Source organism: Accipiter gentilis, chromosome 7 (genome assembly GCF_929443795.1).
Source record: "Accipiter gentilis chromosome 7, bAccGen1.1, whole genome shotgun sequence".
NCBI lineage: Eukaryota > Metazoa > Chordata > Aves > Accipitriformes > Accipitridae > Astur > Astur gentilis.
In genome coordinates, this window is record NC_064886.1 from 15,265,892 (window position 1) to 15,289,136 (window position 23,245).

Consider the following 23,245-nt stretch of genomic DNA (forward strand, 5'->3'; position numbering starts at 1 on the left):
TAAATCTCAGATGCAATTTAGCCAGGGGTTTGCATTAGTTTTATTCTGGCATGAATTACTCCGTGGCAAATTGCTGCTGCCCTTTCCCCTGCAGGCAGGACCTGTTCCTGCCCCCGGCCTGCGGCACAGCCCGGGCTCCCGGTGCCTGGTGGGGGGGATTAACCTGCAGAGGGTCCCAGGGGACCCCCGCCACCCAATGGCACCAGCAGCTCCCGCCAGCACCGAACGTGTCCCGGCCACCACAGGTGCTGAAGGGCCACCTGAGGGGGCTGAAGCCCAGCGTGGCTGGTGGCGGTGGGGTTTGACCCCCTCCCCCCCCCGAACCGTCCCCAGTATTTGCTGGGTGAAAAAAAAAAAAAGACTTTGCAGTCTGGAGAACAGCTTTAGCTCTCGCATCTATTGGCATGACAGCAAAACCACCCACCCGCCGGCAGAGCCGTGGGACCGCTGAAATATCACCAGCTACCGCCGGTGGCAGCACCCGCTGTTCCCCCCCGCAGCCCCACCAGCAGTGAGGCTTGGTGGGCAGCGGCAAGGGAGATGGTCCAAGAGCCACAGCTTGGGCTGGCCGGGGGCACCCAGCCGCTGCGGCGGGCGGCCGTGCCAGGGCCGGGGGCAGGCGGTGAGCGGCAGGATAGCGGCATGCCAGATGGCATCTCCGCAGCTCACGTGGGACGGAGGTGATCTTGTGCTTCTGAATAATTTTTTTTTAAAAAAAACTAAATAAAAAAAATAACATTTCCCAGCACATTTCTCTCTGAGCCAGAGATGGCGTTTGCTCAGCCACGCCAAGGAGCTGTGCCTTTTGGGTGACCATGTCTCCCGAAACACTCGGTTTGGCAGTGGTGTTTCCCATGGTAGCGAATCTCCCCAAAGTCAAGGGTGCTTCTTGCACAGATTAATCGCCTGCACCCTCAAACGCAGCCCTCACTCCTCGGCTCGGTTTGTTTGGCTTCAAGTGCCGATCAGTGGCTCTTGCTGTTTGGCTGTCTGCTGAGCGAAACAGCCTCTGAGTCTCGATGTTCTGCTCCCCCTCCAGGTCCTACCATTTCTACAGTTTCTCTAGAAGGAGAAGGGAAAAGCTGAGCTGGAAGGAGGAAACATCCCAGAGAGGGACACCGAGCCGGAGCGAGCAGCCCACGCTGCCTTCTCCAGCCCCACGCTCCTGGGTGCTGGATCCAAACCTCAGGGAAAGCCATAAGAGGCTGAAAAGCAATCACTGTGAGAGGAGCACCAGGAGGGCTCTGCAGCTCACAGCGGTGCCTGCAGCATTGCTTCCCCGAGAGCCGAACCCCGGCTTTCCCTGCTCCCGCAGCCAGGGTGGGTGCCACGGCCAGGGTGGCAGCCAGAGCCCCATCAGGTCCTGACCATGCGCCAGCATCCGACGGCTCCCACCTCGGCCTTTGGCACAGGGTGGCATGAGACCAGAGTCCCGGCTCTGCCCTGGTGGCACTGGGTGACACCATGCGGTAAGTCTCTGCTCGCCTTCCCCGGACCAGACCCAGCTCTTTGCCTCTCCCAGCCGAGACCATCCTCTGGGAAGACTGGGAGATCTGCCCACCCTGCCAGGGCTGCCTGTATTACCAGGCAGATGGCTTCGCATTTGTTATCTGTGTCCACTTAAAAATGCAACCAGATGGGGAAGCGGGTCTCTCCAGAGTTCTCCCTGCCCGTAGCAGTTGGGAACAGCAGTGATGCTGGGAGGCTGACCAGGGAATAACGCTGCTCCCACCCGAGAGGAGACCTGGGGACCTGCCAGCAGCAAGTCCACGCTCAGTCCCAGCCAGCAGCTGCGGTGCCCCGTGGCACGGGGAACAACGGAGCCGCGTGGCCGTCCAGCTGCCGTCCTTGCAGATCGGGGTCCCTCCGCGGGCAGCGGGGGTTAGGTGGGCAGCGGGCAACGTGGTGCTCTATCCCGGCACCAATCCAGCCGGTCAAGGACAGCTGTGTGTGGAGGCGCTGGCTGTGCCGGGGATGACACCTGGCAGCACCTTTCGCAGGCCGGGACGTGACTTCCTTCGGCGAGGGCAGGTTTTGGGGCTGGGGCGACTGATGAGCAACTGTGAGTCAGAGCAGGAGGAGCTGCCACATAACAGAAGCCCTCGCTCAGTCAGGCAAACACGTCTCCCCTACGTGAGCCCCTGCAGAAACCGCCCGCTCCAGTGCACTGCCGTTGCCCTGCGGCAAGCGGGGTGCAGCCCACCCACCAGTGCAAAGCCCCCAGCTGGGGGTCAGGTCCTGCTCGTGCTGTGGCTGCTGCATTTCTTCCCACCTCTGGCTCAGGCCACGAAAACCTTGAGCCAGCAACCAGGAGTGCCCTCCTGGGGAGGTGATGGGGCCAGGCAGGATCCCGGGGAGGGGGCGGGGGGGGATCGGGCCACTGCTGAGTCCCCTTGCCTGGGCACCTGGGGCAGCGCGGTGGCTTCTGATGCCCCAGGGAGCAGCCTGGGGTCAGAGAGTGGAAAAACCCACCTCAGCAGAACTAAAGCTGCGTCGAGGTGACCTGAGGGCACCCACCTGAGCGCACCCAGCCACCAGATGAGGAAATTCCCCCGACAGGTCCCAGATGAGCCACCCCCGGGCTCATTCACATTTTCTTTTTCTCCTTTCAGTGCTTTTTCCCCCCCAGAGCCTCCCTGCTGCTCACAGCCGGCTCCGCGGTCCCTGTGGGGGCTGCCCTGGTCCCCAGCTGCGAGGACTGCGGGTCTCTGCTCTCCCCCTCATCGCTGATTTTGCACCCACAGAAGATGCCATTTCCCACCGATGATTCACAGGCAGATGCCCAGACCAGGCAGAGCTCGCCCATCAGCAGCACAGCAGGGTGTGTGTCACTGCGTCCTTTAAAACCCCATTTTTCATGAGAAATTTTCAGGTCTGGGATCATTCTGAATTTTCCCTGTTGAGGGAAACGCGCAGATTTTTGCAGGGAAGCGGCTCGGTCGAGGCGACGCGGCAACACACTGCCAAAGCATGACTCGCCGAGGAGCTGACATTTCACAGCAACATTTGGCAGATGATTAATTCAGATTATCGCCCCGTGGAGCTGGGCCGTGCCAAACCGGTGATTTATACCGGGCTCAGTCATCCTGAGCACAGTGGAAAAGGCTCTGAAATGCAGAGGATTCAGGGGGCAAAACACCGTCAACCGGGGCGGTGTGCGTGGAAGCCGACGAAGGCAGGGGCTGCATCCCCGTCTCCCTGTGATTCCATGTTTTTCTGGTGTTCATGCCAAAACACCGCAGCCAAGCAGCTGCAGGCAGGTCCCAGCTTCCCGGGAGCCGCAGCAAGAGCCAGCGCGGGGATGGCCGGGGTGTCCCACCACCTGGCACCCATGCAGACCCCCGGCCCCCGCACGCCCGCAGCTGCCCCTCGCCCGCAAGGCTGCGGTGACACACAGCAGCTGCCGTCACCGCGGCCGCATCCTGCCGGTGGCGGGGACCAGGCTGGCCCAGCAGCCTCCACTGCCATCTCCACCACTGCCCCGTGCCCCGGGCCAGGCCGGGTGAGTCTGCGGTTCCTCTGCGGGAGCTGGTGTTCCACAGCTTCCCTTGCTCGACTTACGATGCAAATAATTCAAGCATTCATTAGCATTATTAATGCTAAATTAAAGCATTATTGCTAATTAAAGCTTACAATGTCTAATAACTAAAGCAATTATCTGGCTTGGAGGAGTCCTGACTGAGATGGCAAACCCCCCCAGCCATCATTGCATCCGCCCTGGCACCACGGTGCTTCAGGGACACTTTTGCCAGCAACAGCGGGATGCGTGGCTGCGGAGGAGACGCTCGCCCTTGCCCGTGCACCCCAGGACAGGGCTGAGCCGCGCAGCCATGGTAGTCGGGCCGGCCACCCAGGGGTGCTGGCCGTGGAGGAGGTGAGCAGCTCCTGTCCCTGCTGCTGAGCCCCCAGCTCACCTCCCTGTGGGCGGTTTGGTGGCCTACCAGCGCCGGCCGGTGAACACGGCGATGCCGCTGGCGATGAAGGGGGAGGAGGGCGGCACTGAGAGCATCGGAGGTGCGGCAGTGGGCTCCCCCTCCCCACCCAGGACCACGCGGTCAGGACGGGCATACCGCTGGTGGGGTCCCTCTGCAACCCACCCACACCCCCCCCCCCCCCAGGAATGAAGGGGCCAGAGCCAGGACTTTGAAACTCCAAGCTTTATTCAGTTGCTTTGGCAGCGGTGTGCATCACACGGAGGGAGGCGGGAGGCGAGGCCGTGGGGGGACAGCGGCGGCCGGGGGAAAGCTTGCTCTGCTCCCCGCACCCCGGCACGGGCCGGGAGCTCTAGTTGGTGGGGTGGTAGGCGCCACGCTGGTGCCACTGCATGTCCCGGATGCGCCTAACCGACTGGATCTGGGGGTGCTGAGCGCCGAAATCTGAGCTGTCCTTGTAGTCCCCCTTTTCAAACAGGTACTGGTAGCCCCGGTAGCCAGGGTACTGGTATCCCACCCACCTGCCAAGGCAAGCGCACGGGTCACGCACCACACCATCGCCCGTACCACGGCACAGCTGAGGCTCCTCAGCCGTGCGATGCTCCGGCATCACCAGAGTCCCACCGTCCCTGGTACTCACGTGCCACTCTGCACCCGCACAGATGAGACCTTCTCCTGGTAGCCGTGCGCATGGAAGCTGGGCACATCGTCGTCTATGATTTCGATCTTCTTGCCAGTGAAGCTGGGGTTTTCGTACAGCACGATCTTGTGCTCCTGGCTGTCCTGCAGCGGGGAGAGCAGAAATAGGGCGTCAGTGGCCACCAGCACCCAGGGCTGGGCGGGGGGGGGGGAGGGGGGGGCAAAGCCCAGGGCTGTGGGGAAACCGAGGCGAGGGACCAGCACTGTGTGCCACCACTCCGACTGATGCCAGGGGTGCTCTGCATCCCCCATCCAGCTCAGAGAGCCGGCGCCTGCGTGGGCACTGCCAGACTTACCAGCAGACGTCCTCGCTCTTGGGGTCACCTACCACTGCCCCCGTCCCCGCGCTCCCTCTGACCCCCCCACCGGCTCCCTGGGCCCCGAGGGCTGGGGCGAGGGTGCGCAGGAGGGGGTGCCCCTCCGCCCGCGGGGCTGGGGAGGGCGGGGGAAGGCTGGGGAAGACTTCTGGCTGCAGACCTTGGTCTGGCGGGTGGGTAGTGGCTGTCTGGGTGCTCTCACCACTTTGATGGGTCTCAGGGAAGTGATGCTGTCGCTTCTCCGGCTGTTGGTCCAGGAGTCCCAGCGGGGGTACTCCCCCTTCTCAAACACAAACTGCTCCCCTTTGCAGCTTGCCTGCTCGTAGCCCACCCAGCTGGAAGAGAGCAGGGGACGAGCTTCAGACGGGGCAGCAGCACAGGGACCCGCACTCCAGCACCGACCCCCGCAAACGCCCCCAGGCTGAGCCCCCAGCCGTGCCCCCCCAGCAGGGCACAGGCCCCTCTGCTCCCTGTTGGAAAATGGAAATGAGCACTACGGTGCCTGGTGAGGTGCCGGCAGCAGTGCCAGGATGGGAGCGGGCAGCCCTGCCTGCGGAGCAATGCCTCCGTCCCACGCGCAGGGCCCGGCACAGCCAGTCCCAGCTCTCTGCTGGCGACGGCACCGCAGGACTTGCCGGTGTGGATGCTTCGACGTGGTGGCCACCCATCCTTGGTCCCTGGGAACCCGCAGAAGGATGGGATCACCCACGCAGCCCCCGTGGGGCTGCGCTCCTGCCAGGGCACTCCACAGCTGCCCTGTTGTTTCTGGGTGCAGCGCCCTGCCAGCCGTGGGGTGCAGGCAGGGAACCCACCCTGGCGCTTTCCCAGGCACTTTTCAGGGTGTCCCCATTGCCCAGAGCCCCCAGCCTGGGGAGCAGAGCCCCGCTCCGAGAGCACGCACAGGGCTCAGCAGGCGGATGGGGAGAGGAGGTGCCGCCGGCAGCGCCGCGCACTGCAGAGAGGCTGCCATCCCTGCCTGTCCCTGCTCTCAAAAGGAAGGAAACCAAACTGGGGGCGACCTTGCGATCTGTGCTAGCTCCCCTCTCACCGAGCAGGGTTGGGGGATACCAGCCCGCCCAGGGGACCCAGTCACCCCCTGTTTGCCCACTGGCACTGGGCACCCACTGGGGTGAGGTGGGGAAGCAGTGCAGCAGCATCGGCCACATGAAATCCAGGGTGCAGCGCACGTGCCGGCAATGGGGCGATCCCCTCCACATCCCAGCCCCTGCCTCCCTCCCACGCACCACCGTGAACCTCCCAGCACCCCCCCGGCACATACGGTCCGGAGTGCACGAGGATGGAGCCCACTTTGTCCACGCCGGCTTCCTTCAGGTTGGGGCAGGCACCGCTGAGCTCATGGCAGCGACCCTGGAAGTTCTCCTGCTCAAAGATGGCAATCTGAAAGAGAGCGGGGACCTCAGAATGGGGCACGCCACCACCGGCACCACGACGTGGGGGGCACACGCTGTCCCCAACCACTGGCTCAGCCCAGCCCCACATCTGCTGCAGCCCAGACCTCGTGCTGCCCCCCAAAACCTGCACGTCAGTGGCTTTTAACCAGCCTGCAAGCACGAACCAACATTTCCATCCCTCTGAGCACACAGCTCTTGCTCCTGGATGCCTGCGAGTCCCTGCCAGCGCCAGCCCAGCACCCTGGTGCTGCTTGCAGAGGGATGCCTGCGCTCACACCAGACTTCAAACCGCTGAGCTACCCAGGGTCTGCCTCGAGCATCGCGGCTGCTGGCGGGACACAGCGAGCAGGGCACCCAGCACACACGGGGGAGGCACTGGGGCAGCCCGGGGGGGCTGAGAGCCGCCAGCTCAGCACAGATTTCATGGGTCAGTGGGGTGGCGGGGGCAGATCTGCTGTGTCTGCAGAGGTGGCGGGAGATTAGGAGTTGATCCGTTCCCACCCGCTTCTGCCTGTACTGGGGCCGTGGGATGCCTGCAAATTCCTATGCATCTCCCACCCTCCTCCCGGTCCCCTCATCCCTCTGCGAACGGCTCGGCGCCACAGCCGGCGACGGTCAGCACCAGCCGGTAACACTGCGGGGTGCTGGTGAGGGGCTGCGTGGTGGCAGCTCAGCTGCTCCTAGCGTGGCTGGAGTACTGGGGGGATAATTTGGGCGCTCGGTGAGGCTGAGGGTGCACAGGCCCTGCCGCAGAGCAGAGAAGCCACACACTGACCTTGGAGCTGGCTTGCTGCTGCTTGGAGGCTGGCATTTGGTGCTCGGAAGCCATTATAAGCTGGGTTGTCCGCTGCCTTGGGAGGAAAACTCAGAAGGTTAAAAGCTGCAATTGAGGATGCACTCGGGACTGCGCTTACAGCCCCGTGTCCGTGCCCCACGTCCGTGCTCCACAGCCTGCCCGGCGCTCAGCCGCTGGCTGCTGCATGCTGCTGAGTTGCCCAGAAAAGGGAGAGGGGTGCCGGGGCTGGGGCTTGCAGTAGGGCGGGCGCAGGCTGGGTTCTCTAGGCCCAGTCCCTGCTTCGGGCTGCTCAGCACCACAAACCTCCCCAGGCTCATGGAGGAGCCCAGGCGATAGTCCTAGGGCAGCATCACCCATGGTGGAACCTGCAAAGGGTCTCCAGCCGGGAGCGAGGGGACCCACGAGGCCAGGCCATTCCCGAGTCATTCCCGGGGGAGCCCAGCCCCTGCAGCCAAGGCTTTTCCTACTGTCCCTGCCCAGCAAGTGACAGCTGAGGAGTCCCTGTCCTGCAAGTGCCTGAATGGGGTGATGGGGAGAAGCACCGGGGCTCCCACCGCCAGCCCCGGCCATGCACAGGCATGTGCATGTACTTGTGCAGGGTCGCCGGTGCCAAGCCCTCCTGGCTCTGCCTGGCACAGCCGCCCCTACGAAGGACCCTCGTTCTCAGGCCCAGTGGGACCCCCAATATCTGAGCAGGCTCCAAAGCAGGTGAAAATGGCTCATTCCCAATAAAACAAAAACCGAGCCACAGGCAGACGGCAGTACTCCAGAGCTGGCCACCTGGTTTGGGCTGCAGGGACAGGACCGTCCCTGCAGCTCACCCCCGGCCAGCATGCCCGCATCCCACTGCCACCTCCACACCTCTGCCCGGCGTTGCGGAAGGGAGCTCCGGCACCGGGGGTCGGGAGGAGGCAATGACAAAAAAGAACACAATAAATAGAAAAAGTCTTACCAGTTATACCAGTACCCGCTTGAGCCAGTGAAGGGCTGGGGCCGAGAGGTGGAATTTATACCGAGCCGCAGAAGAATGGTGCCAAAACTATTTACAAAATAGTTAAAGCATGATTCAAAGCGAGAATGCTGGATTAAAACCCAATGAAAACCAAGGTCAGCTGATCAGCCGCAGCCTTTGTCTCCCCAAACACCAAGTCGGAGAGTTATTTCATTAGCTTTCACATTCGAGTCACCCGCTTTGTTGGGTTTGTTGGCAAGGAGATTTGGAGTTTGCATGCATCAGCCGAATGCATGCCAAGACCCAGACCGGCCCTTGCAAACAAAGCGCCCGCCAGCCCTGCTTCAGGAGTTTTGGAGCCAGAGACTTTATCCCTCCAACAAACCAGCGAGCCGCCCCGCCGCTGGAACTGCTGAAAACTGCTGAAGTTGGCTCTTTCCATGCGCGATAAAACGAGCCTTCAAATAACTGGTAAACGTCTGGCTTTGCCCGTCTGCATCCCCAGCAAGGGAGCGTCCGCACCCCGCTGCCGGTGCCAGTGTCGATGCCGGTGCTGCCGCAGAAGGACCCTGCGAGGCTCCCGGGCCTGGGGATGCCACGGGACCCCCCTCCCGCTGACGTCTCCCGTGGCTGACCCGGCGCTTCGGGGATGGCCAGGAGCAGGATCTGGTCCTGGTGGCACGATGCAGTGGGTCAGTTCCAGGCAGCATCCTCAGCCTGAGCGTGGGGGCACCTGGGTGCCAGGTGTTGGGCTCCTTCTCCATTATCCCCCCACCCGTCTGAGGTCCCTGAGAAGTGTCCCAGCCCCACAGGGCAGCAGGAACAGCAGCACGGAGGTCCCTCCATCACACCAGGACAAAGCTGAGGTCAGCAGTGGGAGCTCGCATCCTGGGACGTGTCCCCATACCCGGCCTGTGCCCGGCCTGGGCAGCACCCACCCAGGGCCGAGCTGGGGGTTAAGGACAGCAGCAAAACCCCTTCGCTGGCATCTTGCTGCCGGCTGACCTGGGAGAACACATCAGGACCGTGGGCTGATTTTAGCTTCAGCAAAGTGAGTTTTGCAGTGGGGTGGGATGACAAAAATCTATCAGACTCCCTGGGTGCTATGCAGCACCCACAGCCCCCTCTTGGCCCCTGCAGAAGTGGGATCCCCCTTGTCACCCCAACAAGTGTCACACAGCATCAACGTGGCCCAGACCAGCTCTCTCCTGCATGCAACATTTCATGGGGGTCCCGCAGCAGATGTGCCACCAGCCGTGTCCGTGCCAACATGCTACAGCCCCCCCAACGGCACCTCTGGCCACCCTCCCAGCCCCAGCACCCAGGATGGCTCCCGCAGGGTCACCTCTGCCATATTGCGACCTGAGCCTCCCCTGGCAGTGACACGGAGAGGGGTCGGTCCCCACGGTCTGCAGGTGCCCCGGCTGTGGGCGATGGGGCCTCATGGGGCTGCGGGGGCCACAGGCGACTATGTGGCTCTGCAAGAATTCACGGCATGCCACAGACAGGTTTTGGCAGGTCGGGTTTGTGAGCAAGTGCCTACAAGTGTCCCAGTCTTGCCACCATCCTTCATTCCCCGTGCCTCCAGCTGCAGCACCGCAGAGGGATCCATCCACCGCCCTCCCCATCTCCCTGGGCTAATTCATAGAGGTGCCTGGGCCAGGACCCCCATGGACCTGCCCCAGGTCCCAGCGCAGGGCACGTGCATCCCCACGGCTTCCATCCGGCACATCCCGGCCCCTCGCGCGCCCCAGCGAGTGGCAGACACGGTGCTCAGCATGGCTCCTGCCGGGCTGCGATTGCCTCCTCTTAGCTCTGCCGGGCCGGTTTTCACTCATCTCAGCCGTGGGCAGTGACGATGCCGCAGGCAGCCCCAGGCAGCTGTGGCCACCCAGGACCCTGGCAGCCCCGTGGACTGTGCTGGAAGCAGCTTTTGCTGCTCAGGGCCATGCAATCTCCTTTAATAGCTGCCAACCCAGGCCCAGAAAGAAAAGCTCTGAAGCAGCTGTTTGGTGCCCGTCACGAAGTGCTCAGGCAGCCTTGAGCACACCTCCTAGCTCTGCCACCAGCCTCGGGTGGTCCCCAAATGCAGCCGCTGTGTCCCCGCGGCAGGGCTCTGCCTGCACAGCTGAGGTTGCTCAAAGCTGGGATGCCCAGCTCCCCACCGGCACCCTCAGTGTACGTGGCCCAGAGGAGGCTCTCACCGCTGCCTTTGCGACCAGAACGGCTGCCCCACGTGTCAGAGATCATCCCCAGGGAGCAACATCCCTGGGTGGTGGTGGGAAGCTTGCTCGGGGCTGGGTTGGGGGCCCTGCAGGGTGCTGGGGCCGGGCACAGCCCTCACCCTGCGAGGTGAGTCCCCCTTTGGGGTGCACAAGGCCTGGCACCACCCAGGGATGACTGTTTTCCCCATCCCCGCTGCTCCTGGGGCCACCCCAGCCCCATGGGCCCTGAGGCTCCCCGTGTCCCCCAGGACCCCCTAGGCACCACCATGCCCTTTGGGCTGGATGCCGTTCCGCAGCAGAGCAGGCAGGGCTTAGGAAAGTAGGGAAGGAGCCACAAGCAGAGCTCCCCGGGCCCAGGGACAGGCTTTAAGAAGGGACACAATCATGGGAAAAACCCTCGGCAGATGCCCTGAGACCACCTTCCCCAGGGCTGAGCTGTCCCCGGGCTCGCCTCCTCATGCTGGCCATGCCAGCACCATGCCACGGTACCACGGGGAGTTATTTTTTGAAAGCTGCAACCTTTACATAACACTGCAAATACTCGCTCTTTCCCCATTTCTGCTCAGCACAGGAGATGCTGGGGGCAACTGCCATGGCACCCATCCATGTCCCACCATACCCAGACCACAGCTCCACTCACTGCAACCCCCACACAAGCACGACCCCAGCCCAGGACCGGGCAGGCCCCCAGCAGCCTCCAGCTCAGAGCTTTATTAAGGTTTTTGCACAAAAAAACACCAACGTCACGGCATCAGCCGGCGACATCACGTCAGCCGGTCCCCAGCATGGTCGGCAGCGGGGGCAGTGGGGGGCCGGGGCATCCCTCAGCTGTTCTCGAAGCAGCCCCGCTGGTGCCACTGCTGGTCCCGCACACGGCGCACGGACTGGATGAGGGGCTGGTTGGCGTCCCACTCGTTCCAGTGGCGGTACTCGCCTTTCTCGAAGACGTGCTGGCGGCCCCGGTACCCCGGGTACTCGTAGCCCACCCACCTGCAGGGGACGGAGGCAGCGCTCAGCAGTGCCCCGGGGTCAGCTCCAGCTGCCTGGCCGCAGCCCCTCACCCCCAGTAGGCACGTCTCCCCTTGCCCAGAGCGGGAGGGCAGCATCCCCATACCACCCCAGAGGCTGTGCCGGTGCCTCTGCCCACCGCAGCCATGTGATGCTCTGCAGAGCTGCCCCGGGCCGCTGCTCCATCAGCAGCAGCAAGTGCCACTGCAATGAGGCTGCAGCTGCAGAGCCCGAGTGGGAAACGTCATCGTGCCAGGAGGGGTTGGAGAGCCCAGGGCACAGAAGGGGCCATGGCTCCACCGCTCCTGCAGCGGTGCCCAGCAGAGCCCTGGGTCAGGGTGAGGAGCTGTCACACAGCCCAAATGACACCGCCTCGGTCCCCTTCACTCCCTGCAGGCCAGGGAAAGGGTGGCAGTGGGGAGGGAGCAAGGGACATGATGGGCACGAGCAGCATCGTGGGCACAGCTGCCCTGTCCCTGCTGCAGGGGCTGTGCCAGGCATCTCTGCCACCACCCCGGTGGGGACCAACCACGGTGCCACAAGATGGGACCCCGTTGGGACGTCCCTGCATGTCCCCGGTGCCACCGTCCTTACGTTCCATTCAGGGCCCTGACGCTGGCCACGCGGTCCTGGAAGCCATGGGCCCAGAGGCTGGGGACGTCATCATCCACGATCTCCATCTTTCGCCCAGTGTAGCCCGCGTTCTCAAAGAGATGGATCTTGTGGTCAGGGCTGTCCTGGGGGAAAGCATGGGTCAGGGACTGCCCTGCCCTGCATGCCCCCTGCCCCCCTGAGACCCTCCCAGCCTGGCAGTCCCCATTGCTGTGGCCGTGCTGCTTGTCCCTGGAGGCAGAGACACCCCAACACAGCTGCTACTCACGATCTGGAGGGGACGGATGGACATCAGGCTGTCGCTGTTGTGGCTGTTGGACCAGGAGTCCCAGCGTGGGTAGTCGCCCTTCTCCAGCACAAACTGCTCGCCGGCGAATGCTTGCCGCTCGAAGCCCAGCCACCTGCGGGACCAGAGGGTCGGGGACGGCACAGCCACCCGCGCACGGGGGGAGCACCCCAGCACGAGGCAGTGCTGCTGTTGCCCGTGAGCGGGAGGTGGGGGATGCTTTCCCTGCCCCCTACCCCCTCACCCCAGGGCTTGTCCATCCTCCGCACCCTGGACTTACGGGCCAGACTCCACCTGGATGGAGCCCACCTTCTCCAGCTCTTTCTCAGTGATGTTAGGGAGCTCCTCCGTCAGCTCACACTTCTTCCCCTGGAAGTTCTCCAGCTCGTAGATTGTGATCTAAAGTGGGGAGAGATGCCGTCGGCTGCTGCTGCTGCTGCAGCCACGTTGGGGGGAAGCGCCCTGCACTTGGTGCAGGACCCCGCCTTGGCAAATGCAAGCAGCAGCAGAGCAAAGTGCTCCAGCCACGTCCCCTCCATTCCCACTGCCCTGACGTCGCTCCTCTCCAGCGGCAGGGCTGGATCCTGCCACGTGCCTCTGCCCCGACAGACAGCTCCCAGGCTTCGCTCCACAGCCAAAGACATTTGCTCGGTAAAACATGGGCTGGTATTTTGTCCATGACAGGCTGAAAACACAGCAGTGAAAACGCAGAGGGTTTGTGCTAAGAGACCTCCAGGGCAGTGGGCTGTGGTCTCCCGACCCCAGCCTGGTCGCGGCCCGTCCTTTCCTTCTCACTGCTCCCTCCAGATCCATTCATTCCCCTGGCTTCACCTCATTCACCTCACGTAACAAACTCGTTTTTCGGTGTTTTCCTCTAAGCCCTGCCAGGTGCAGAGACTACAACACCTCCAGAGGACCCCCTGCTCTCAGCAAAGCTTCGAGGTTGAGCTGCAGGACAAGTTCAAGCCAGTACCAGTGGCCAGAGCACAGCAGGGAGCAGGGCCCAGGGTGCCTGGCACAACTTGGGGACCAGGAGGGTCAGCAGGGCAGCCAGGCTGCACACAAGTGTGGCCAGGCACCCCCCAGCCCCTGCCCTAAAGGGGTCCCAGCTGAAACCCCTGTGCCCGGGACAAGAACAGAGCCTCCTACAGACACCACGTGATGGGGGGGTGTCAAGGGATGGAGGTGACACCCTTAGTCCTCAGGAACTTCTTTCCATCCCAAAGCAATAAGCGGCCCAAGCTCCCAGCACCTCTTTACCCCATTTGCAGGATCTGCTCCCACCTCCAGCCTTCCCCGGCCGGGAGCCAGCTTCCCAAGCTGCAGGATGAGCTGCAGCCATTGTAACACCCACAGCTGATTTACCTCTAACCAACCTACGAGCATAAGAATTACAACCTAAAAAAACACCCAGGGAGTTTCACTGCTCAAACCAACAGGCGATCCCCACCGTGACGGGATACTTTCATCTCCTGAATTAAAATGCTGCGCAGCTGCACACCAGACCGGCAGGCAAATGTACTTGGCAGCCACAAACGCAGCAAGCAGCGTCTCCTCCTGCCAGGCAGCAGCAAATCCCCTGGACGAAGCCTCCCTCCCCGGCCCGCAGCCCTGCACAGCTCAGCTCGGTGGGTGAGGAACAGATTTATCAGAGCAATGACACTAATGTGCCGCTGCATTAGGAGAGCCGGAGACCGTCTGCTTCCCCAGTGCAACCTGCAGCACTTTGACACCGGTACCAGCCTTGCACCCTGCAACGCACAGTGACCTACAGCATTGCATCACCCAAAGTCCATCTGTAACCAGTTGCCCCCAGTATACCTTGTAATTGCCACCTCGCTCGCCAGCACCCTCCCCAGTCGCCATCTGCTCAGGGGGACTTTGCTGCTCAGTCATTGTGCCTGGAAAACCCAAATTGTAAGAGGTTATAACAGCATCACTTTTATGTGAGGTATCAGCCTTTAAATTATGAAGTGCTTAATAAAATAGAAAAGATGAAGCTGGCATGGGAACAGGTAGCAAAAGTTAACACAGTTCTACCCGAACGCAGCAGCTGTAAATCCCCAGGGATGTCCAGGCTAAAAGGAAGCATTCCGTTATCCATCGTCCTCTCTCTCCTGCACGTGGGCCCTGCATCCTCACCCAGGCATCACCGTGGGGCCAGAGAGCCCATGACAGAACCAAGCCATCTTCCAAGTGACACAGGATCCCTCTCTGACCCTGGCCAGTTCCCCAGGTTCCTCATTAAATTCGTGTCTAAAAGCCTGTCCTTTGTTTCCAGCAGGAATTTGTCAGGTTTCAGCTTCCAGCTGCTGACATCTTTCCCCACTAATGTAAATCTGGCAGCTCCCCCTTTCTCCCACAGCCCAGCGTCCCAGGCGGGCATCAGACCCCCAGGCAGTTGGCTGGTAGGACAGCAGCAAGAGCCCCCTCCTCACTCTCCAGGAACATCTCACAAAGTTCCTACTCGAATAGGAAACCCTGGCCGAACACGCCTCCCCCGCCTGCTCTCGCCATGCTAACGCAAGGGGTTGTCGAGAGGTTAATAGGAAACGAATAAAAGAAACCAAGTTTGACCGGCGTCCTTCATCAAAACCCTGCAGCATCACTTCTCGCCAAGCATTAGCAAAACATTCGCTATAGCGAGAGCTCGACTCAGACATGCTAATTCTTTTTTAAAGCCCCTTCCAGTCCAAGCAGTGCCGCCGCTACCTCTCCCGGCGTGGTTCCGCTCTGCCGGCCGGCGCAGGCGGCCCTGCTATTTATGGGTTGCTTCTGAACAGAACAGCACATTATTTGGACGCTGATACAGCAGCTGCGTCTACTGAATTCCATCCATGAGATTTCATCTCAATAGCGCGGGCTCGCAGCGTGCTATGGAAACGTTATTCAGATTTCTCCCGGCCGTCCCTTAAAAATGTGCCACTCGATTTACAGAAGATTAACGTCGAAATTCACATCAGCACGTTCACGCTGCTTCTTGCCAGCTTCTCTGGAAAACTCTCCCATCAGCAGTTAACAGGAGGGTTTAGCCTAGAAACCAAGCCCAACGCAAAGCAAAAAAAAACCCGTGCAAAATATTTACAGCTTGTTTGGGCTCAAACGCAAGATGAGACACGGGGTCGGTGTCAGCTCCTGGGAGCTCTGCTGGAAACACAGCAGGGAAGCAGGGGACAGCTGGTACCAGAGAGCAGGGCTGGCACTCAAGATTTGGGTTCTTCCTTCAGCTTTAACCTTCCTGGTGGGGGTCATTTGCTTCCAGCCCCTTTTCCTTCTTTGCACCCTAGTCCATCCGCCCACCCTGCATGTTTGCCGAGAGCATGCCTGCACGCGCACTGCCCCGGGGTGTGTAACAGGGCCTTTTGGGAGCCAAGTTGGGTTCATCCGTCTTTGCAGGTAAAGCAGGATCTAACGGCGGGGGACGACAACGACCTCAGCCTTCCCACACCAGATGCCAAGCTGTGAGCGTTTTACTTTGCTGGTAGTGGGCCCAATTCCCTCTTCTTCAGGGAACACTAAACTACGTTCAACTGCACACATCTCCATTTACTGTTGCTCTTGCAGGGTTTTCTACCTGCTCTGAGCGTGTCTGCCAGCAATGGAGCACCACGCAGCCGCTCGCTCACTCCCCCCCCCGCCGCCAGTGGAAGAGAATCGGAAGGAAAAAGATAAAACTCATGGGTTGAGACAAGAACGGGCCAACAGAACAGAAAGGAAGAAACCAGTAACGATAGCAACAAGAGTCATATAAACCGACAATAATAATAAAAGGACTGGAACACACAAAACAAGTGATGCACAATGCAATTGCTCACCACTTGCTGACTGATGCCCAGTTAGATCCCGAGCGGTGATCCCCGCCCCAGGCCAATTCCCCCCCAGTTTATATACTGGGCATGACGTCCCATGGTATGGAATAGCCCTTCGGCCAGTTGGGGTCAGCTGTCCCGGCTGTGTCCCCTCCCAGCTTCTTGTGCCCCTCCAGCCTTCTCGCTGGCTGGGCATGAGAAGCTGAAAAATCCTTGACTCGGTCTAAACACTACTTAGCAACAACTGAAAACATCAGTGTTATCAACATTCTTCTCATACTGAACCCAAGACATAGCACTGTACCAGCTACTAGGAAGAAAATTAACTCTATCCCAGCCAAAACCAGGACAGCATCTCATCTTGAAACTAAGAACCACACATGAAACATCTACTAAAATTGCCAAAAAGCTACTCCACTTGGCCAGGCTAGACAAACCTGAAGTTTGCCTAATTGGGAGATTGCCAGAAAATCGTCCCATCCACGACAGTGCCCAGATGGAGCTCTCTGCTGCAGTTTGCTGTATCATACCACACATTAGCTGCTTATGGCAAGGCTCTTCATCCCATCCCATCACCTATGTACGGCCACACAGGTGGCTTTCCTGGGGAGGCTCAGCCTCCGGGGGGTCTGCACCAAGCCTGGTACAACAGAGACGATCCACACAGGGTCTGGCATAGCACTGCGCTCCAACAGACTCTTTTTCACTGATGAGGGATAAGACAAATCACCTCCAAAGGAGATTGGCTTTCCCCGTCAGAGCCCGGCTGCAGGACGCTGCACAGCTCCGACAATGAGTCGAGGCGGGTGGGATAAGGGTCTTAGCAATGCGACGCTAAACATGAAGTGCAACTGGCGGTGCAGTGAGGCTCAGTAGTAGCATTTGTTGTCACTAGTCAAACAACATTTGGTACCTACAGAGACCCCTGCATGGAAAGTGGTTTGATACAGTCCGGTTTTATTGCAGTTCCTTTTCGCATTTGTATCTTTTCTTTGAATATGAAACCGCTTGGCTGTGAAATAGATAATCACTTCTGTACAGAAGGGGGGACTCAAAGGAGAGCATGGAATGGATTAATTTGTCTCTTTTGCCAAACACGATAGCATCTGTTTTCAACAGATGAGACATACAGCATTTTTCTTACCAGTCCGTTCCTTGCCAGCGTCCCCATTCCACTTCGCACTGTAGTCGCTGCAGTGCCTGTGAATGTTCCTTTACCAAACTCAAGAGCTTGCATGTTCCTTTCCCAAACTCACAGTTTGCACATTGATAAGGCAATTGCAGAAACATGACAGAAGGGGCACTAGCTCTCATAGATTTGTCTTCCTAACAGAACTCAATTTCCTTTTGCTGTCAGCCTCTTAAATCCCTTTGAGAAATGCTTACAGTATAGTGTTAGAAAATAGGCTTTTTTCTTAGTATCTGGTAAAGCTAAACTTGAATGGGAATTGTACAGTACAATACACAACAGCCAGAATATCTTTATTACTTAGGAAACTACGTAGTGCAAAATATTTTCTGTAGCACAATATATTTATTGTGTGACCCATATTTACATATTCTATAAGGCTATGTGGGATGACATAAAATTTTAATCTATACAATAAGTCCTTTAAAAACAGGCTTGATACCATCATGATTAATATGGAAAACCCCATTAGACCTTTTTCTCTCCTTCTCCAGTCCCACCAGAGGAACCAAAAGTCATTTCAGATGTAATTTTGCAAGAACACTCTGAGCGAAGAGGATGGCCACAGGAGGGGGAGAGGGGAGATGGACGGCCAAGCATACTGAGGAACAGTGCTCGCCGCGACCCGCTCCATCTAGCACCCCCTCAGAAAGGACGCCCACCATTCACCCTCCACGCGTACCAGTGCAGGCAAAACTAGGCTGGACCAGAGGTTCCTGGACACTGCTGCGGCCCCAGCTGACAGGCCTCAGAACACCGTATCCCCAAATCCAAGGTAAAGCTCCACGGAAGGCTAGTTTCTGCCCCAAAAGCCCTGTCCTCCCAAAAAGCCCACCTTTGTTCCTCTAATTCACATGAAGATCTACGAAAAACAACAACCGATAGCGCTCATGAGTGCAGACCTCAAGTTAATGAGAAAACAAACATGCTTTTCCATCACAACATTTCTATTTGAGGACAGCAAGACCTCCACCTCTGGCACTCACCCCAGAGGCAGTGGCTGGGGCGACTTATCCAACGCACCCTTCACACCTTGGGACCCGGCCTGGGCTGCAGGCTGCTTTGCTGCATCTACGTGACGGGCTTGCACAAGTGTCCTTCAGGAAGGGGAAGATGGCGATCTCTGGCCAACAGCATCTTCTTCGTCCGAGCACAGTTATGGCAACAACACTATGCTCTTACTGGAACAGTTTGTTTCATTCGCCGTGGCTGGCTTGACAACTGCAGTAACAGGGCTGAAAACACGGCTCCAGGAGCTTCTGTACCTGGATGCACCTTCTGTGGGAGAGCCACACTGCATGGCAGCATGCTGAAACACCCACCCCACCTCCCAGCACAACAAACCATCCCAGGAGAAAGCGTGGTTTTACTGTTCAAAGTTGGGTATCTGCAGTAAGGGATCAGCAAACCCCTTCCACCACACCACGTGTGCAACATGCTGCCATCTCCCAAAATACCACATTCAGCTGACTTTACAATTTTTCACAAACCAGACACAGCCTACTCCCTGCTGGCAATCCTGCTCTCCTCCGCGGATTCACTCTGACCGCATTGCGGGTACCACACACACAGAGCAGATGTGGGCTGGGACCACGGGAGTTCTGGATATGCAGTTCCTCTGGCTCCCGAGGATCCAGTTAAATGTCTGCCAAAGTTCTCTCGCTTCCTACACGCAGGAATACTAAGGGCAATAATACTGTAGTATCAGCACCAGGGTTTTTTCACAGTAAGGAGAAAAAGGCGTTAGAGGCGGAAGTGCCTTTTACTGAAGCACAGACTTTTAAAGCACTGTATTTAAACTATTTATATGATATTTGTCTTAGAACTGCCCTGATCCCCACTAAGCTGTTTTGGTGTATCAGCTCTCCATTTATCACGTTAATATCAAACCACATCAGTTTAATACCTAGGACAGGAGGCATATTTCAGTGTGTTTGCACACGTATTAAAGGTTATAAACTAACTGATGCTAGTGTGCCAGACAAAATGGCCAATTAACACTTTGCGTTTATAAATGTGACCCAGGGTACATTTAAGAGTTTGCCAATAACTGTTTACAAACAAGTAACAGAGTGAAACAAACCTTTTTGCAAGCAAAAAGGTGTGTGGGGGTGAATTCCTACAGGGCCACTTTTTATAAAGGTTCCAGACTTCAAAGTCTGAAGAACAGAAACGTTGCCTCTTTCTCTACAGGAAGTAAAACCAAAGCAGCAAGACTCTGAACAGCTAAGGACTCAAATTAAAGCTACACAGATCTTAAAAAGGTGAATTTGCAAACAGAAAAATAAGAAGGAAGAAATCCACAACTGGGGATTCCAATAAAAAGAAACAGAATGGCTGTGTAAATCCCCAACTGACAAACTAAAATGAAGGGAGGATTCCTGGTAATAACAGGAGAAGTGCAATCAGAAAAGAAGTATTTCTAAATTCCACAAACCACGTACTTCCACTTTTAAAAAAAACACAACAAACTACTCTACTGATGCAGCTTTTTAAGCAAGCAAAAAAAGCTGAGAAGCTGTAATGGAAGGGATGACGGCTCTGCACTCCATAGGGAGCGCCAGCATCTCCATCATGTTTGTTACTACTCAGACACCGTTAGGACAAGAGTTGAAACGTGCTCCAAGGCAGGTTCCAGTATTTAATGAAAAAGCATACCTGAAGAAAGTGCTGAAGCTAAGAGCTCACTCCCATCTCGTATTAACAGCAAAAAATAAGTATGTGGCAACAAAAGTAAAAGCTTAAGAAATTCAAGCAGCATTATTTGGATTTAAAATATAGAATTATATAAAGTGTATTACAGTATGGTCTATCATTTAAGAAGTAATAACATATTTATGTATCTTTTATTACATAATGGTAACCTGAAGAGAAGGAAGTAGATATTTAATCCATGTACAATATAAAGAAACGATAAAACAGAAAAAACACTTTCCCATTCAACAACATTCTAAAGATGCTTTTTAATTAGACATTTAAGCATTAAACATTTCTCAGTAGTAGGTTAAACTACTAAATACAGTAAGTTTCAGTGCATTGTCCAAGCAGATGTGGAAATGCATACACATTCAAAGGGCTTTGTGGAAACCTAGTATTAATCCCCTCAGTTTCCTCAAACACAGAGCAAACACTGCAGTTAAGAATCTCTGGCCTTCATTTGTGAGACCAAAAAACCAGTATATCCTCCAACTATTGGTAATGCAACGCTGTCAACCTGCTGAATTCAAAAATCATGCCTGTGTAAATATTCTTGTAAGCTGGGGGAATTTACCAATTTCTAGATACTGTTTAAGGTAAGCCCCACTTCATCTGAGTAACAGTAAGAAAAGCAATCGTCATTCTTCTCTCACACCTGCAAACGCTGCTGCTCAGGGCTGGCTGAAGCGTGTGTGTCTCGCACATGGTGTACAACTGATGGTACCCTTGAGTGCTGCCATAAAAAAAATAATCCCAACAGACACATATGCAAAGCTTATCTTAAAGAGTCACCTTTTCCACCATCATCTAAAGAAAAGGGAAGAAGAAAATATGTGCAACATTTTCAAATTAGCTAAGAGGAGCTCTTTAACAGTCTGGTCAACTGCATTCAAGTGGAAGCCCATCTCCCATCGCCCAGGGTTAATAGCCACACAGAATGAAATGCTTGGCAGAGATCTTGGGTGATCATTTCTTGATTGGTAGCAGAAGAGGCTGTAAAACTGTAACGGCAGCAACAGCTCTGATGTGAAATAGGGCAAAGCAGCAAGTAAAGATTTTTCACATAAGAGAAAAGTATTCGTTGCATCTCCATTAAGCACAGGGAGCTGCTATCGGAACTAAATCTGGGAGAGAGATGCGCATATGGGACTTGTCTTCTGACATACTGCTGTTATTTCCTACGAGCAGACTGGGACTAAAAATCACCTCATCTGTGACTCCTCCATGAGAAGAGTTGGCACATGGTTTTGGCAGCTACAAGCTTGATAGACAGCAGACCAGGCATGCCACTCTGGCTAGCAGATGCACCATTGTGGTAACCCCACGTAAATCAAGCTTTCCGAAACGCTGATCATTTTAAAAAAAAAAAAAAAAAAAAAAAAAAAAAAAAAAAAAAGCAAAATGAGTTCAAGTGCTGGTGCTTTAATATCGAGAGAAGCCCATCAGCAGGACACGGGAAGTGCAATGCGAGGAGCAGCATCTGCTCCTGCTCCAGCCCCACTGCTGCCACGCTGACCCACCCGGCACAAGGACCGCTGGCGCTTCTACCGTGGCAGGCTCTGCCCAGCCCCACGCTACAGGAGGGCACCAGGGAAGGAGAACGCTCCCATCTCACTTTGTTTTCCCACATTGCTGCTTTCTTAGTCAAGTCGTGAGGCATACCGACATGGCAGAATAACCTCCCTCGTTGGGCTACATTTTTAAAGGTTTACTGAAAAGAGCACTTATTTGGGGAAAGAAATAAAGTATGTCTTAAATGGACATCTTGGTTCATATTTCAGAATCTGTATTCAAAGATATTAACATATTTAAGATATTAGTGATATTCATCACACCCGTGTTATGAGATATCTATACCACTATTATAACATTGGTCTTACCAAAAGAAGAAAAGTAAATCAACTGAGAAACTGAAGATCACATTTAGGTTATCCCACAAAATCAGCATAAAAATAAAAACTTAAACCTGGTATTTACAGATTAACAAATAAAAATATGAAGTGGGACTATCCAAACTGCTATTAAAGTGACATTCAACAATTAACTGGAACCCTGATATGAGTGTAACATCCTCCCTCTTCCCTTCCTTTTTTGTTATAAAAACAGTATTTACAATTTTTTTTTTTTTTTTTTTTTTTTTTTTTTTAAAGAGAACTGGTTGACATTATTGCTTGATCCTTTTTAGGAAAGACATTCCAATGAAGCAATTATTCCACATGCTGACAAAACACAGAATATACCATTTCAAGAGTGACAAAAGTTAACATGTTGTTCATCTAAAAATTATATTTATCTGCTAGGTCAGCAGATCACGTGTAAATATAAGCCAATCAAAAATACATTTTACAAAAAATAATCAAGTTTCCTTTTTCGATATGGCAGTAAACATAATTTGTTCTTTCACTCTCACCTTCCACAAACTTCATTCTAAATAGGAGTTTACTATTTTTTCACAAAAAAAGATAAATTTGATTAAAATTGTTATTTTCATAAACAAACACAAAGCCCAGCCTTACACCTGACATGTCTACCAAAAGTCATACTTTTGAGTTGCTGAACACCTACGAAGAAACGTAGTCTTTGTTCAACAGTGAGGGGACTTTTCTGGTGCACAGCACTCCTAGATCAAATATTACAATCTTTCAAGACTTTCTGAAGTGCTAACTATGAACCACTGGTTCTTCTTCCAGGCAGGTCTAAAGTGACCCTCCTCCCATATCTGAAAAGATACAGCTTTGTATTTGACTATGAATATTAAGCAGCTTTCTCCACAAAACAGGAAGGCACCATGCACATAGCAGTTGAGGCAGGAAGCAAACAGCAGCAACATGACAAGTGAATTTTAGGTTCAGATGAGTTAAGGCTTCTGTTAAACTTCTTTATCTTCTTCTAGTTAGAATCACTATCTGGAAGGAAAAAACAGAAGCAATTGAAGGAATGGTATGACATGGTCAAGAAAGCAGTCAGACCCCTCAATGTCTGTAACAGGAAACCTCCCACAAATGCATATTACTGTTGTAGCGTCATCTTGGTCTCGTCCTATTTAATGCACTAAATGCTCAAGAGCTGCCCAGAATACTGCTGAAACAACACACCCCAAGGTTTTCAAAATGTGTGCAAGCCTCAGTTATTCAGTGACAAGACTCATTCTTGCTTGATGAAAATCGCAGCACAAACAGACCGAGTGTTGTTAAAATAAAATTATGTGCAGAGAATCAGTGAAATTATCACCTGTGGATGAAAACTTCACTTCTATGAAAACTGCTCTGCCTCAACACAGAATCACTTCACATTCCTGGGTGCACGCTTCA

General features: G+C 55.6%; 2 protein-coding genes across 6 annotated transcripts in view; both read right to left on the reverse strand.

The window, feature by feature from the left end:
* Positions 1 to 4,192: 4,192 nt before the first annotated feature.
* Positions 4,193 to 19,969, reverse strand: LOC126040349 (beta-crystallin B3). 2 transcript variants are annotated; one of them, XM_049804562.1, is made up of 10 exons: positions 17,193 to 17,220; positions 14,061 to 14,140; positions 12,520 to 12,638; positions 12,222 to 12,354; positions 11,936 to 12,078; positions 7,136 to 7,211; positions 6,228 to 6,346; positions 5,109 to 5,283; positions 4,573 to 4,715; positions 4,193 to 4,453 (listed from the first exon to the last, which is right to left on the reverse strand). In XM_049804562.1, exons 2-10 carry the CDS (start codon positions 14,133 to 14,135, stop codon positions 4,285 to 4,287), a joined length of 1,152 nt encoding a protein of 383 aa, XP_049660519.1. In that variant the 5' UTR covers positions 14,136 to 14,140; positions 17,193 to 17,220; the 3' UTR covers positions 4,193 to 4,284. The 2 variants fall into 2 exon arrangements, with proteins under 2 accessions (XP_049660519.1, XP_049660520.1); XM_049804563.1 differs by lacking the exons at positions 4,193 to 4,453; positions 4,573 to 4,715; positions 5,109 to 5,283; ... (1 more) ...; positions 7,136 to 7,211; positions 17,193 to 17,220 and adding exons at positions 11,003 to 11,323; positions 18,224 to 19,969.
* Positions 19,970 to 20,181: 212 nt separating this feature from the next.
* The window catches only part of KIAA1671 (KIAA1671 ortholog), a 65,090-nt gene continuing 62,026 nt past the window's right edge, over positions 20,182 to 23,245 (reverse strand). For all 4 annotated transcript variants that reach the window (XM_049804557.1, XM_049804559.1, XM_049804558.1 and 1 more), the window contains one exon: positions 20,182 to 22,840. The gene's annotated coding sequence lies outside the window, so the exon portion shown is untranslated. The remainder of the gene's footprint in view (positions 22,841 to 23,245) is intronic.